Here is a 16,447-nt window from a genome sequence, read left to right as displayed (position 1 = left end):
AAGGGTATTGTATTCACCAGAACTAAAAAAAAAATTAAGAAATTAAGTACAAAAGAATTTTCTGGTAGTTTTGAGTGAGTTAAAAATTCTAGTTTTTGTTTTTTTTTTTTTTTTTTTGCATCACTATTCTCATTACACATATACAGCACAATTTTTCATATCTCTGGTTGTATATAAAGTATGTTGACACTAATTCATGTCTTCATACATGTACTTTGGATAATGATGTCTCTGGTTATTTTATTGTTGGGTCAGTAAACATCTCCAAGAAGGCATGGTTGCTATTGATTATATTATATTATACTCATAATATGCAAATTACAAATATACATTTGATTAGTGTTGGGTTTTCATGTCTTTTTTTTTTTTCTTCTTGGTACTGGGGATTGAACTCAGGGCACTCAACCACTGAGCCACATCCCCCGCCCTATTTTGTATTTTATTTAGAGACAGGTCTCACTCTGTTGCTTAGCACCTCACCATTGCCGAGGCTGGCTTTGAACTCGTGATCCTCCTGCCTCAGCCTCCCATGCTGCTGGGATTATAGGCATGCGCCACCATACCTGGCTCATATCTGTTTTTTTTGTTTTTTTTTTTTTTTTTTTTTAGAGAGAGAGAGAGAGAGAGAGAGAGAGAGAGAGAGAGAGGATTTTTTAATATTTGTTTTTTAGTTTTCGGTGGACACAACATCTTTATTTTACTTGTATGTGGTGCTGAGGATTGAACCCAGCGCCCTGCACATGCCAGGTGAGTGCGTTACCGCTTGAGCCACATTGCCAGCCCTCATATCTATTTTTAATAAGTTTAATGGAGAGGCAAACTAGAGTAATGAAATTCAAATTGGGAGTGACATTCTTGCCCAAACTCTGCCATTAATTATGCTTAACTCCTTGGCTTATTCCACCTTGCAAGTTGAATGGCTTAAACCGTTTATAGTTTAGTAAAGTTGTAGTTTTATTTATTTAGGAATGTATATTTCCCTTAGTATTTCCACTAAGAATAATTATAGTATGTTAGTTGATCTATGTTATTTCGCTGAGTTGTTGGATATTAACATAATTTAAATATTTTTTTTTTTCACAGAGAGACCTCTCTCCCCCAAGGCTGTCAAAGGATTTGAAACTGCTCCACTTACCAAGAATTATTATACTGTGGTGAGTGTTCAGATGATGAGCAAAAATTTTCTTGACTCTGTATGGAAACTTTCTACTTGTCAAACCATTGATGTTTTCAGGTGACACAAAGGAAAACTGGATAAAGTTGTATCGTAAGGTTCTAGTGCCATTTGCATTACCACATTGCTCTTCTACTTGTAGGACTCTTACGGATGTCTGGAAGTTCTACATACATGGTACTAAACAATTCAAGGGTAGCACAAAGAGTGAGGCCTGTTAAATACCAGTGAAAGAGAAATTGGTTCATACATAAGTATTATGGAGAAATTCAGCAGTTAGACAAAGCCTTTCCAGATATCAAGAAGGTGATTTCCCAAGTTCCTCTATTGCTGTACGTTTTAAGTGATTATGTTCTGTAAATTTTACTTTAGAATCAATCAATCCATTATATCCTCTGGAATATTATCAACTCTATTCTTGAGGAGAGCCCTAAGGAAGACTACCCTTTGGCACAGAGGGAAGAATGAAACAGCTCTGGCTTGAACACAGATATGTCAAACTTTATTAGCTATAAATAGGGCATGTGCAATACTCAAAATAAGTTCCTGTTTGAAAAGAAATCACATCATTCTCCTTAATCTACTTTCTGCTTGCCTTCATGCCTCCTTTTCCGACTTGGCTCAGTCACTAATGAAAAGGCCAAGTCATCATCACTCTAAGTTGCCCTGTCTGGTTGCCTCCCCCCAACCTCTGCTGAAACACAGCTTCAGTTTTTACCCAGTGTTTTCTGTGAATTTGTACTGCATGCTCATTTCATTTTGTGCATGAAAAAGAAGTTTTTAATCATCTCTATATAGGTATGTGAATGTCATTTGGTTTCCAAAAATTGAATTTCACTCTTCAGTGGATTTGTTTCATACTGGTGACATAAGCAGTAGGTAATAAGAAAACTTAAGACAGGAACTTTATAGGTAACATGGACAGTAATCATAAGGAAACTATTTTGTCAATATTTTTTTCCTCTAAAATTTCTGAGGAAAAAATTTATGACTCAGCAGAGCTGGGTTCCTTCATCCCTTTCTTCCTGATCACTTTTTTACTGGTCCAGGTGACCTCTAATAATTTAATTTTTAAGGAAAGCAGACAGTTGAGTGATAGATGAAAATGTTACCATAGCTTCTTCTCTGGAGATCTGGAGCATACCATAAGTCTGCTTGCAATCTCTCTGTGTGTCTGCTGGTTCCACCAGTTCAAACTGTTGTTAGGGGTCTGGGGTATAGCTCAGTGGTAGGATGTTTGCCTAGCATGCACAAGGCCCTGGATTTTATCACCAGCACTGAGAAAAAAAAATGTAAGGATTACCTGACAGATTACCTGGCAGATTAACTTCTGTGTTTTTTATGGGCTTTATGTAAATCCTATACATATATTTTATAGAAACTACAGTTTATATAATCTACCTCTTATTGGAAAACATGTGCATTGTTTCTAGTTCCTTTATACTATAAACAATTTTGCAGTGAACATCTTATATATACAACTTTATCAAAGCATATCAAGATATGTAGAGTAAATTCTTAGAAGGCAAATTGTTTGTTTGAAAGATATATATGTTCTTAAAACTTTTTGATGGATATTGTCTCAAATCGCAAGCTTAATGAAGAAAATAGAAAGTCTTGGCCAATTCATACTGACTTATGAAGGAAATAGAGAACTTTCGCATTAATATTGTTAAATTATTGACTAGAGGCCAGTTGGTCATGTTGTAACTATATATGGATGTGAAGAGATTTTAGTTGGTGTTGTTTTACAATTTACATTTCTTTGGCTTTGAGTGTTTATCCACATTTTTAGTGGTGCTTAACTCAACATATGTTCTCAGTGTTGTGATTGCCTTCCTTATTTGAATTGAATGCCTGAAACAAATTTAAAAAATACTGTACCATTAAATCTGGGCACAGTGGTGCATGCCTGTAATCTCAGCAGCTCAGGAGGCTGAGGCAGGAGGATAGCACGTTCCAAGCTAACTTCAGCAAAACCAAGGTGCTAAGCATTTCAGTGAGACACTGTCTCTAAATAAAATACAAAATGGGGCTGGGGAGGTGGCTCAGAGGTTGAGTTCCCCTGAGTTCAATCCCTAGTACCCCCCACCAAATACTATCTCATCTATAGGATTTGGAGAAGTGGAAAGTCACATTCACCACATGAAAGATGTCTCCATCTGATCTTATATTAACTCTTCTTCCCACTAAGAGTCGTTAATTGTGTAGCTTTCCTGTTGCTAGATCTATAAAACTACAAGTGACTGATTTTTACTCAATTTCAAAAACAACTTTTCTGATTATTTGACCTATTACATAAAAAAATGTTATTAAATATCAGACAGTTCAGGAGAATTCTAAAGAAGAAAATAGATACACCTGTGGTCCCCACCACTTAAAAATGATCAGTATTAACATGTGAGTGAATCTCATGTCAAACTTTTTATGAAAGGCATATGTTATATGCATATATATGTATATATATACATATATATAGTGGGATACATGTGTGTATATGGTATATGTCTGTATCTTTTTAAAAATAAAAATAGGTACTATGTATTCTTCATTATTTCCCCTTCAAGGAGATTTTTCTATCCCCATACTCCCCTAGTACTTATCTCTGACCAGACCCATTATTATTTATTTATTTTAGATATACATGATAGTAGAATGTATTTTGACATATCATACATACATGGAGTATAACTTCTCATTCTTGTGGTTGTACATGATGTGGAGTTTCACTGATTGTGTGTTCACATATGAACATAGGAAAGTTATGTCTGATTTTATTCTACTATCTTTCCCATTCCCAGCCCCACTTCCTTTCCTTCATTCAGACCCATTTTTGTGTTCTTACATTTGAAGAATTTTTGCTAGTCCAAGCTCCCTTTATACTTCTGTGTCTTGTCAAATTCTCCAAAGGGCGGGGGATGGAGAGAGAGACAGAAAAAGAGAGAGAGAGGAGGAAATATGAGTAGGGAGATTTCCTATAAGAAATTGGCTCATGTGTCTATGGAGGCTGAGAAATCCCATGACCCGCTGTCTGCAAGCTGGAGAGCCAGGAGAGCCAGTACTATAATTCAATCTTGAGTCTTAAGGTCTGATATGACCAGACAGCTGACAGTGTGAGTTTCATTTTAAGGACAAGAAAAGACCAATGTTCCAGTTCAAGTAGTTCGGTAGAGAACAAGTTTTCCCTTCCTCTACCTTTGTGTTCTATTTAGGCCTTCAGTGGATTGGATGATGGCCACCTACATTGGGGAGGCAATCTCATCCCAGAAACCTCCTCAAAGGCATACCCAGAAATAATGTTTAGCTAAATACTATATCTGGGCACCCCAGGATCCAGTCAAGTTGACATGTAAAATTAGCCATGAATTTCTGTAAAATTGGGCAGGGTAGAGAGTTCTTGGAATTTGAAAATGAACAGTTTTCTCCCCAATTTTCAAATTTCCAGGGAATTGTTAGCTGATTTCAGCCCCACTTAAACCTTGATGCAATTCTGGTGTCATGTCAATTTTGAAATATTAAGAAGTTCTTCATTGTAACCAAGATGGAGTTAGGCACCCATCTTAGACCCATACCTGCCATGGGACATGTTTAATGTGTATAATTGAGGCTTTTCTACCACCAGCCTGTTGTTTTGAATGGGAACTTAGCATCCATTAAGAATGTGGCACCGCAGAGGAAGACTTAGCTGCATCTGACCTTGGTTTCTTCATTGTCCTCAAACTTTTCTGCCATATGTTATACTTTTCTTATCATTGAAAAAAATTCATTTTCCTATTTATATATTTTTTCTAATAGTCTTCATATTGGCTTTCTTTGCCCATTGAAACTTGATGTTATGTGCCAGGAAGGTTTAAAAAGCAAAGAACAGGAGCCAGGTGTGGTGATCCCAGTTGCTTGGGAGGCTGAAATAGGAGGATTGTGAGTTTAAAGCCAGCCTCAGCAAAAGTGAGGCACTAAGCAACTCAGTGAGACCCTGTCTAATAAAATACAAAATAGAGCTGGGGATGTGGCTCAGTGCTCAAGTGCCCTTGAGTTCAATCCCCAATACCAAAAGAAAAAAAAAAAAAAAAGCAAAGAACAGAAAAAGGAATCTATGCAGCCTAATTGCTAGACTGTACATAGGCCTTGGCACCCATGGTCTCATTTAGGAAGGTAGGACTGACATGATAGCTTTAGCCACAGAATAGAGAATGATGTCATAAGATTGGTATCTCAAAATGTTGTTGGGGATGTTTTGCATCAGAAGCGCCCAGGAAGCTTGGTACAACTACACATAGATGGGCCCATAGATGACTTGCTACATTAGAATCTCTGGACATAAATCCCATGAATTGGAGTTTTAAACAACTCACCCTGTCTGTTTCACAACCCCCTTCCCTCCCCACAGGTGATTTTGGTGCTCACTTAAAGTAAAATATGAGAATCAGTAGGGGAAAGGGAATGGAGGAGGTAGTATTCAAGATGTGTCTAAGAAGAAAATCAGAGCTTATATAAGCAGAGAAAAACTGAAAGGGAATTCAGACAGGAAGAACTATATGAGCAAAGTTCACCAGGCAAGAATGTATATGCCTGCAATTCATCCCTGTAGGTCATAGAGTTGACCATACTCTCTTCTTCTCCCATCAAAATGTCCCTTGGAACTATTACAGCACACTGTAACAAAGCTGTCTTTTGTGGTATCACAAAGGCTATATGCACAGTTTTCAACTTCGGGAATGAGCTTCTATCTGCAGAGTGAGATATGTTACCTCTGTACATTCAAGTAAGACCCAGTATTATTTATTTTGTTCTAACTTTCTTCCATTTTATATAACTTACAGTTGATGCCTAAAGGGCATGTCTCACAGAACCGACATGCAGTAGGAAAGGTGGGAGGAAGTCTGTGGCATTTTAAATAAAATATCCTAGGAAGCCTCCTGTAACTCTTGCTCTAGCCTCCTACCTGCTTACCCTCATTTTCTCTCCCATCTCTCCACCCACTTGCTCCCACCCTGAATTTTCTCTACCTTTCTAGTGCTTATCCACTCTTTTTATTCTGCTAGTCTAAATGACCTTACACAGCTCTCCATTAATTTTATTTTCTATATCCTCTGTTATGGTTTGGATTTGGACTGTTGCCCAAAGGCTCATGTGTTGAAGGCTTGGTCTCAAGTGCAGTGATGTTTAGAGATAGGGATTTGGGGAAGTGATTGGATCATGAGAACTTTGATTCCATCAAGTGGATTAATCCACTGATGGATTTATAATTTGAATGGACGTTTGGAGGTGCTGGAAACTATAGGAGATAGGACATGGTTGAAAGCAGTGATTCCCTAGAGGCTTGCCCTTAGGGACTATATCTTGTTCCTGGCCATTTCCTCTCTCTTTTGCTTCCTGGCCACCATGAGGTGAGCAGCTCTGCTCCATCATACCCTCTCTGCCATGATGTTCTGCCTCACCACAGGCCCATAGCAACGGAGACAGGTGAGCATGGACTGAAACCTCTGAAACTGTGAGTCAAAATAAATCTTTCCTCCTCTAGGTTCTTTTTTTTTTTCTAGGTATTTTATCACAATGACGAAAATCTGACTCACATCCCCTATTTTTTTTAACCTATCCTCTTCCTGTCTTATTCCTCCATATATCTCTTCCATCTAAATGCTGCAGGTAGAGGAAGTAACAAAATTTTGTGGAGTTGGTGAATCTGTCTCCAGATACTGAAGGATAGTGCTGCATGTTTTGTGAAAGCTGACGACCTGGTGGTGTAAAATGAATCCCTGCTCTTGAAGGTAGACAGACAGTTCCACTGGTATAGAAATCAAATATGACCCCAATACAGCAATATATTGCCTTTTGCAGTCGCAAAGTACTTTACCAATATTAACTCATTCTTAGGGGCATCATAATTATCTCAAAGTAAAACAACATTGTTTTACTTTGATTTCAGGTCTCCTGAGACCATTATATTCTTCCTTTATTGTGGGACATGTCTCAAAATATATTTTCAGACATGGTTTGTGCATTTTAAACCCTTAAAACAATTTCTTTGTACTTATATGACTCCTTCCTTTTAGAAACCATAGTTATAGAGATGAACTGACTCTACAGCCTTTCCAGGAAATGTAGGAAATTAATTTTACTGGAAAATCAATAGCTGAGAATGGACTACAAAAGGCTTCCACCTCTTTTCTGTGGCTTCTCACCACCTGATTTCTTCTCGATTCAGGCAAAGGTTAGGTGAGCAACATGGTGGGCAAAGGCAGTGTCTGGGCAGTCTATTTTAGTTAAGTTTGAATGGATTTTGTCTCGATCAAATTGTACTTCTCTGAAGTTGGTTGGCCTGCCAAACTCCTTGCCTTCTGACTCACCACTGAGACCTTCTGTTGGGAAACACACAGCCTTTTCTGTCTGCTTCCCTTCTTATCCTTTCATATTACATGCCCTGTGGCCTGAAAAATAACCAGTCTCAGAAGTTCATCAGTCAGTCTTTTGAGATGAAGAAAGCAATAAATGTCCAAGTGAATTTAGGAAAGAATCTCAAGCATCCACCCTGATGGGCATTTCTGCTAATCAAAACATGGCAAGGACAGTTCTATTTAATATACTACCATCTATATATAGTTTGGGAGACATAATTGGTGACAAACTTATTAACTACCTTTGTCCCTTTAGTTTTATGAAGCCAGCATCTTGCCACCCTCAAAACTTGCAGTAATGTGAGTTTAATGTATATTTCTGTTTAGCTTTCTAGATTTCACTGAAAGGCAGCAGGAAGTATCTGTCTGTCTCCCTTGCCTTTGTCTTTTGTTTGTCCCATCCCAGTGGTTCCAGTAGAGATGGCACTCCTAGAATACATGCTGCCCCCCCTAACAAATGAACCCTTGGGAGCAGAACAGTTGGCACCTTTCTTGAAAAATCTTAGCAATTTCATGTAAAAGAGTCCCAGATGCTAGGACTTAAAAAATGAAATTATAAAGCTATTTCATTGTGGGAGATGGAGGTTGCATTGCATCAATCATGGAGTTAAAGGAATGTTTAGTTTTTTCAAAATCAAATTTTATGATGAAAATATCTTTATTTTTCTCCCCCCTCCTTCCTTCCCTCCCTCTGTCCTTTCCTTCCTTTCCTTCCTTCCTTCCTTCCTTCCTTCCTTCCTTCCTTCCTTCCTTCCTTCCTTTCTTCCTGTGGGTGGTACTAGAGATTGAACCCAGGTGCACTCTACCACAGAGTTACACCTTCAGCCCTTTTTATTTTTTATTGAAACAGGGCCTTGCTAAGTTACTGAAACTGGCCTGGAACCTTTGATCCTCCTGCCTCATCTCCAGAGTTGCTGGGATTATAGGTGTGTACCATCACACCTGGCATATCCATAATTTTTCTAATTTAAAAATTTCCTCCAGCTGAACACATGCCTAGCATGTACAAGGCCCTAGGTTCGATCCTCAGCACTAAATAATTTAATCTAAAATAACTTAAGAAAGAAAGAAGAAAAAATTCCCTTCAGGCATTGAGTGTTCTATTTTGTTTTTCTTTATTTCAATAGACACTATAATTCATGTGGTATGATTGTTGTAGACAACAGTGCTTGAAGGGAGAGTGAAGGAGATGGCTTATTACCAGACACAGTCATTTTAGAAAAAACATATGGACAAAAATATGATGAGAAGATTTAATTCCCCCTTGAAAATAAGAAGGAAGGCATGACACCAACATTTTTGACTCCCAATACAAACACTATAGACGACCAAATAATTTTTTTTAAATAAAGCCATCTGTATGTGAGTCTTGCCCCCTTCTTTTCTTGTAAGAATATAGTACTGCTGAATTCTAGGACAGTTCTATGCATTTCTTTTTTAATTTTTTTTTAGTTGTAGCTGGACACAATAACTCTATGTTGTTTATTTAATTTCTTTACGTAGTGCTGAGGATCGAACCCAGTGCCCCACACATGCTAAGAAAGTGCCCTACCACTGAGCCACAACCCCATCCCCAGTTCTATCCATTTCTATGAATAAGAAAATGAATATTAGGGCTGAACATGAGTATAAGTGGTTGTTTTTGAAGTACTGCAATAAACAGCAGCTGAGCTGGGCAGAGAGCTATGAAGATGGGCAAACTTGAACTTCAGACATCACACAACACTGGAAAAGGACTTGGAATCAGAGAAGAACCAGAATTTTTATTAATAGATGGAAAATCAGTGCTTTGAGTGTTTGTTTGTTTGTTTGTTTTTGATAATGGCTTCATTGAGATATCATTCACATACCATAAAATTCAACATTTTAAGAGTACCACTCACTGTTTTTCTTATATTCACAGAGATGTACAATGAAGAACACTATCTCAGTTAATTTTTTTTTCCAATTTACTTTATTTATTTATTTTTTAAACTTTTTATTGTTGGTTGTTCAAAACATTACAAATTTCTTGATATATCATATTCCACACTTTGATTCAAGTGGGTTATGAACTCCCACCTTCACCCCATACACAGATTGCAGAATCACATCAGTTACACATCCATTGATTTACATATTGCCATACTAGTGCCTGTTGTGCTCCGCTGCCTTTCCCATCCTCCACCCTCCCCCCTCCCCACCTCTCCCCTCCCCTCCCCTCTCTCTACCCCCTCCACTGTATAACCCTGAGGGTCTCCTTCCATTTCCATGCAATTTCCCTTCTCTCTCCCTTTCCCACCCACCTCTCATCCCTGTTAAATGTTAATCTTCTTCACCTGCTCTTCGTCCCTACTCTGATCTTAGTTACTCTCCTTATATCAAAGAAGACATTTGGCATTTGTTTTTTAGGGATTGGCTAGCTTCACTTAGCATAATCTGCTCTAATGCCATCCATTTCCCTGCAAATTCTATGATTTTGTCATTTTTTTAATGCAGAGTAATACTCCATTGTGTATAAATGCCACATTTTTTTTATCCATTCGTCTATTGAAGGGCATCTAGGTTGGTTCCACAGTCTTGCTATTGTGAATTGTGCTGCTATGAACATCGATGTAGCAGTGTCCCTGTAGCATGCTCTTTTTAGGTCTTTAGGGAATAGACCAAGAAGGGGAATAGCTGGGTCAAATGGTGGCTCCATTCCCAGCTTTCCAAGAAATCTCCATACTGCTTTCCAAATTGGCTGCACCAATCTGCAGTCCCACCAGCAATGTACAAGTGTACCCTTTTCCCCACATCCTCGCCAGCACTTGTTGTTGTTTGACTTCATAATGGCTGCCAATCTTACTGGAGTGAGATGGTATCTTAGGGTGGTTTTGATTTGCATTTCTCTGACAGCTAGAGATGGTGAGCATTTTTTCATGTACTTGTTGATTGACTGTATGTCCTCCTCTAAGAAGTGTCTGTTCAGGTCCTTAGCCCATTTGTTGATTGGGTTGTTTGTTCTCTTATTGTCTAATTTTTTGAGTTCTTTGTATACTCTGGATATTAGGGCTCTATCTGAAGTGTGAGGAGTAAAGATTTGTTCCCAGGGTGTAGGCTCCCTATTTACCTCTCTTATTGTTTCTTTTGCTGAGAAAAAACTTTTTAGTTTGAGTAAGTCCCATTTGTTGATTCTAGTTATTAACTTTTGTGCTATGGGTGTCCTATTGAGGAATTTGGAGCCCAACCCCACAATATGTAGATCGTAGCCAACTTTTTCTTCTATCAGACGGCGTGTCTCTGATTTGATATCAAGCTCCTTGATCCATTTTGAATTCACTTTTGTGCATGGCGAGAGAAAGGGATTCAGTTTCATTTTGTTGCATATGGATTTCCAGTTTTCCCAGCACCATTTGTTGAAGATGCTATCCTTCCTCCATTGCATGCTTTTAGCCCCTTTATCAAATATAAGATAGTTGTAGTTTTGTGGATTGGTTTCTGTGTCCTCTATTCTGTACCATTGGTCCACCCGCCTGTTTTGGTACCAGTACCATGCTGTTTTTGTTACTATTGCTCTGTAGTATAGTTTGAAGTCTGGTATTGCTATACCGCCTGATTCACACTTCCTGCTTAGCATTGTTTTTGCTATTCTGGGTCTTTTATTTTTCCATATGAATTTCATGATTGCTTTCTCTATTTCTACAAGAAATGCCGTTGGGATTTTGATTGGCATTGCATTAAACCTATAGAGAACTTTTGGTAATATCGCCATTTTGATGATGTTAGTTCTGCCTATCCATGAACAGGGTATATTTTTCCATCTTCTAAGATCTTCTTCTATTTCTCTCTTTAGGGTTCTGTAGTTTTTATTGTATAAGTCTTTCACCTCTTTTGTTAGGTTGATTCCCAAGTATTTTATTTTTTTTGAAGATATTGTGAATGGAGTGGTTGTCCTCATTTCCATTTCAGAGGATTTGTCGCTGATATACAGGAATGCCTTTGATTTATGCGTGTTGATTTTATATCCTGCCACTTTGCTGAATTCATTTATTAGCTCTAATAGTTTCTTTGTAGAGCCTTTTGGGTCTGCTAGGTATAGAATCATATCATCTGCAAATAGTGATAATTTAAGTTCTTCTTTTCCTATTTTTATGCCTTTAATTTCTTTCGTCTGTCTAATTGCTCTGGCCAGTGTTTCGAGAACTATGTTGAACAGAAGTGGAGAGAGAGGGCATCCCTGTCTTGTTCCAGATTTTAGAGGGAATGCCTTCAGTTTTTCTCCATTCAGAATGATGCTAGCCTGAGGCTTAGCATAGATTGCTTTTACAATATTGAGGTATGTTCCTGTTATCCCTAGTTTTTCTAGAGTTTTGAACATAAAGGGATGCTGTACTTTGTCGAATGCTTTTTCCGCATCTATCGAGATGATCATATGGTTCTTATTTTTAAGTTTATTGATGTGGTGAATAACATTTATTGATTTCCGTATATTGAACCAGCCTTGCATCCCAGGGATGAATCCTACTTGATCATGGTGCACAATTTTTTTATATGTTTTTGTATCCGATTCACCAGAATTTTATTGAGGATTTTTGCATCTAGGTTCATATCTCAGTTAATTTTATAACATTGTCATTACTCCAAGAGGAAACCTATTAGCAATCCCCAATTTCCCCATCCTGACAACTAGTTATCTATTTTCTGTCTCTCTGGATTTTGCCTATTCTGGAAGCTTCATATAAATGGAGTTATATAATATGTAGTATTTTGTGTCTGGCTTCGTAGCATAATTATTTTCAAGTTTCATCCATATTGTAGCATATATTAGTATTTCTTTATTTTTTTGTGGATGAATGATATTATATTGCATGGATGTACCATGGTTTGTTTATCCATTTATCAGCTGATGGACCTTTGTGTTGCTTCCAATTTGGAGTTATTATTACTCATGCTGCTATGAACATTTGTGTGCAATTTTTTTTTTTTTGGTGGGGCATATGTTTTCATTTCTTTAGGAGTAGAATTGCTGGGTTATATGGTAACTCTTTGTTTGACTTTTTGATGAATGGTCAAATTGTTTTCCTGGTAGCTGGACTTTTTACATTCTTACAAGCTTACATAGGTTCCAGCTTCCCCACATCCTCACCAACACTTTCTGTTGTCTGTTTTTAAAGTTTTATTACACCACCGTAGTAAGTGCAAAGTAGTATCCGATTGTGGTTTTGATTACAATTTTTCTAACATTTAATGATGTTGAGTATACTTAATGGCCATTTGTAAATCTTTGGAGAAATGTCTATTCATATCCTTTGCCAACCTCTAATTGATTATTTTTGGTTTTTTTTAGCTATAAGAGTTCTATATATATTCTAGATACTAGACAAAATTTTAACATAGATATGATTTGAAAATATTTCTTCCATTCTGTAAGTTTTCTTTTTACTTTCTTGAAAAGTTTTCAATTTTCATGGATTCCAATTTACCTATTTTTTGTTGTTGTTGCTAATCCTTTTGGTATTGTCCAACAATCTGTTGCCAAATGCAAGCTCATGAAGATTTCCTCCTCTGTTTAAGACTTTTGTAGATTTAACCTTTTTTTTTTTGAGATACTTAGGATTAAACTCAGAAGCACTCTACCACAGAGCTACATCCCCAACCCTTTTTGTTAGGTGTTTTGAGACAGGGTCTAAGTAAGTTGCCCAGGTTGGCCTCAAACTTACTATCTTCCTGACTTAGCCTTCTGAGTAACTGGGATTATAGATGTACACCACTGTGCCTGGCTATAGATTTAACTTTTAAATCTAATTGAATTTTATATATATATATATATATATATATATATATATATATATATATATATATATATTTTGTGAGGTAGGGATGCAAATTCTTTATTTTACATTTGGATATCCTGTTTTCCAAGCACCATTTGTTAAAAACATGGTTCTTTTCCCATTGAGTGGTTTTGATATCCTTGTCAAAAATCAATTGACCAAAGATGTTTGGTTTCATTTCTAGAATTGCAATTATTCTCTATTGATCTATATATCTACCTTTATGTCAGTACTACACAATATTTTAAAAACTGTTTTATCTTTAGATTGACAGATAAATAGTATTTATCATGTACAACATGAAGCTTTGAAGTACATGCACATTGTGGAATGACTATATCCAGCTAATTAACATATGCATTACCTAACATAATTTGGTGAGAACACTTAAACATCTACTCTCTTAACATTTTCCAAGAAAACCTTATGTTGTTATTAGCTGTAGTAATCATATTGTGCCATAGATCTCTTGAACTTATTCCTTCTATCTAATAGGAATTCCGCACTCTTTGATCACCATCACCTTAACTCTTCTCCTACAACTGTCCCAGCCCCTGGCAACCACCAGGGAGTTCAAATAGACTCCACATATAAGGAGATGATGCAGTTATTAGTTTTTCTGTGCCAGGCTTAGTCCACTTAATATGATGTCCTCCAGGTTCTTCCATGTCATCACAAATGGCAAGATTTCCTCTTTTTAAAGGATGGAACAGAAATGGATGACATTAGAGCTGATTATGCTAAGTGAAGTTAGCCAATCCCCCCCCCCCCAAAAAAACAAAACAAAACAAAACAAATGCAGAATGTCTTCTCTGATATAAGGGGGGTGATTCAAAATGGGGTAGGGAGGAAGAGCATGAGAAGAAAATTACCTCTAGATAGGGAAGAGAGGTGGGAGGGAAAGGGAGGGAGAAGGGGAATTGCATGGAAGATGGAAGGAGACCCTCATCGTTATACAGAATATAGGTATGATGATGTGGGGGGGGGGAGAAATGTGTCACATTAGATTGGGTAGAGAGAAGTGATGGGAGGGGAGGGGAGGGGAAAGGGGGATAGGAAGGGTAGCAGAATAAAATAGACACTAGTATTGCTGTATGTATATACGTGACTGCATGACCAATGTGATTCTGCAACCTGTACACTCAGAAAAATGAGAAATTATATCCCATCTGATTCAAATGTATGATATGTCAAGATCATTGTACTGTCATGTGTAACTAATTAAAACAAATAAAAGATTAAAAAAATAAAGGATGGAACATTATTATATTGTGCATATATACCACATTTTCTTTATCCACTAAATAACCACTGATGGATATTTAGGTTGATTCTATTTCTTGATTATACCAAGTAATGTTACAATAAATGTGGGAATACAGATGTATCTTCAACATACTGATTTCATTTATATACCCATTGATGTATTGCATGCTAGTTCTATTTTTAGGTTTTTTTTTGTTGTTGTTGTTTAATATCCATTTTTAAAAAATAACAGCTATGCTAATTTACATACCCACCAGCAGTGTACAGAGATTCCTTTTTCTCTACATCCTTGCTAACGCTTTTTTTTTTTTTTTTTTTTTTTATGTGTGTGTGGTTCAGGGGATCAAACTCCAGGGTCTCATGCATCCTACACAAATCTTCTACCACTGAGCTACATCCCCAGCCCAATATTTTATCTTTTTGACAATAACTTTCCTAACAGGTGTGAGGTGATATCCTTGTGGTTTTGATTTGGGTTTCCCTGATGATTAGTGATGTTAAGTATTTTTCTTAAATATACCTGTTGGTGATTTGTATATATTATTTTCAGAATGTCTGTCCAGACTATTTGCCATTTTAAAATCAGATTGTTTTCTTGCTGTTGAGTTATTTGAGTTCCTTATGTATTTTGGATATTAACCCCTTATCAGATGTATAATTTGCAAATATTTTCTCCTATTCTGTGGGTAATTCTCTTTATTCTGTGATCTTTTGCTGTATGCAAGCTTTTTAGTTTGATTTTTTTTTTTTGCTTTTCTTTCTTGTGCTTTTGTGGTGTTGTATAAAAATATCATCACCCAGACCAATGGAATGGATGAGATTCCCCCGTTTTCTTCTAGTAGTTTAACATTTAGTCTTACATGTAAGTCTTTTATCTTTTTTTGTGTGTGGTACTGGGAATTGAACCCAGAGACAATATATCACTGAGCAATATCCCCAGCCATTTATGCTTTTATTTTATTTATTTATTATATATTAAGAACCCAGGAGTGCTTAACCACTGAGCCACATCCCAAGCCCACCCCCCACACCTTTTTTTAATATTTGGGTCTCACTAAGTTGCTTAGGACCTTGCTGAGTTGCTGAGGCTGGCTTTCAACTTGTGATTCTCCTGCCTCAGTCTCCCAAGCCACTGAGATTACAGGTGTGCACCACTGCACCAGCTTTTTATTTTTAAATATGGCATAAAACCACAATCTGTTTTCATTCTTCTGCATGTGGATATTCAGTTTTCTCAACATCATTTATTAACAAAATCATACTTTTGCCATGTGTGTTCTTAGAACCTTTGTAAAAAAAATCCATTGGCTATAAATGTATGATTTATTTCTGAATTGTAATTTCTGTTCCATTGGCCTGTGTGTTTGTTTTTATGTCAGTATTATGCCTTTTTTTATTACTATGGCTTTGTAGTGTATTTTGAATTCAGATATTGTGATGCCACCAGCTTTGTTCTTTTTGGTTAGGATTGCTTTATCTATTCAGGGTCTTTTTTTGTGTGTGTGTTTTTTTTAGTTCCATATGAAGTAGAATTGTTTTCTTTATTTCTGTGAAGAACAACATTATACATAACACATATAATGACATTTGCCCACCATTATAGTATTATACTGAATAGCTTTACTACCTCAAAATTCCTCTGTTTTGCCTATTCATTCTTCCCTCCAACCCATTATTTCCTGGCAACCACTGATTTCTTTCTGTTTTCTTTTTTACAATCTTCATAGTTTTGTCTTTTCCTGAATATCATATAGTTGGAATTAAACAGTGTGTAGGATTCACAGATTAGCTTCTTTCACTTAGTAATTCTAACTATC

At 36.8% G+C, this 16,447-nt stretch overlaps 1 protein-coding gene across 6 annotated transcripts in view; it reads left to right on the top strand.

Annotated features, from left to right (window-relative positions):
* Positions 1 to 16,447, top strand: part of Arhgef6 (Rac/Cdc42 guanine nucleotide exchange factor 6) — a 113,802-nt gene that overhangs the window by 44,595 nt on the left and 52,760 nt on the right. For all 6 annotated transcript variants that reach the window (XM_071606677.1, XM_071606676.1, XM_027940163.2 and 3 more), the window contains one exon: positions 1,084 to 1,154. In XM_071606677.1, the coding sequence (XP_071462778.1) occupies positions 1,084 to 1,154 (71 nt within the window). The remainder of the gene's footprint in view (positions 1 to 1,083; positions 1,155 to 16,447) is intronic.

This window comes from Marmota flaviventris, chromosome X (assembly GCF_047511675.1).
Source record: "Marmota flaviventris isolate mMarFla1 chromosome X, mMarFla1.hap1, whole genome shotgun sequence".
In the NCBI taxonomy this organism is placed as follows: Eukaryota; Metazoa; Chordata; class Mammalia; order Rodentia; family Sciuridae; genus Marmota; species Marmota flaviventris.
Note: the sequence above shows the minus strand (reverse complement) of the source record. Positions and strands in the feature narration are given on the sequence as shown.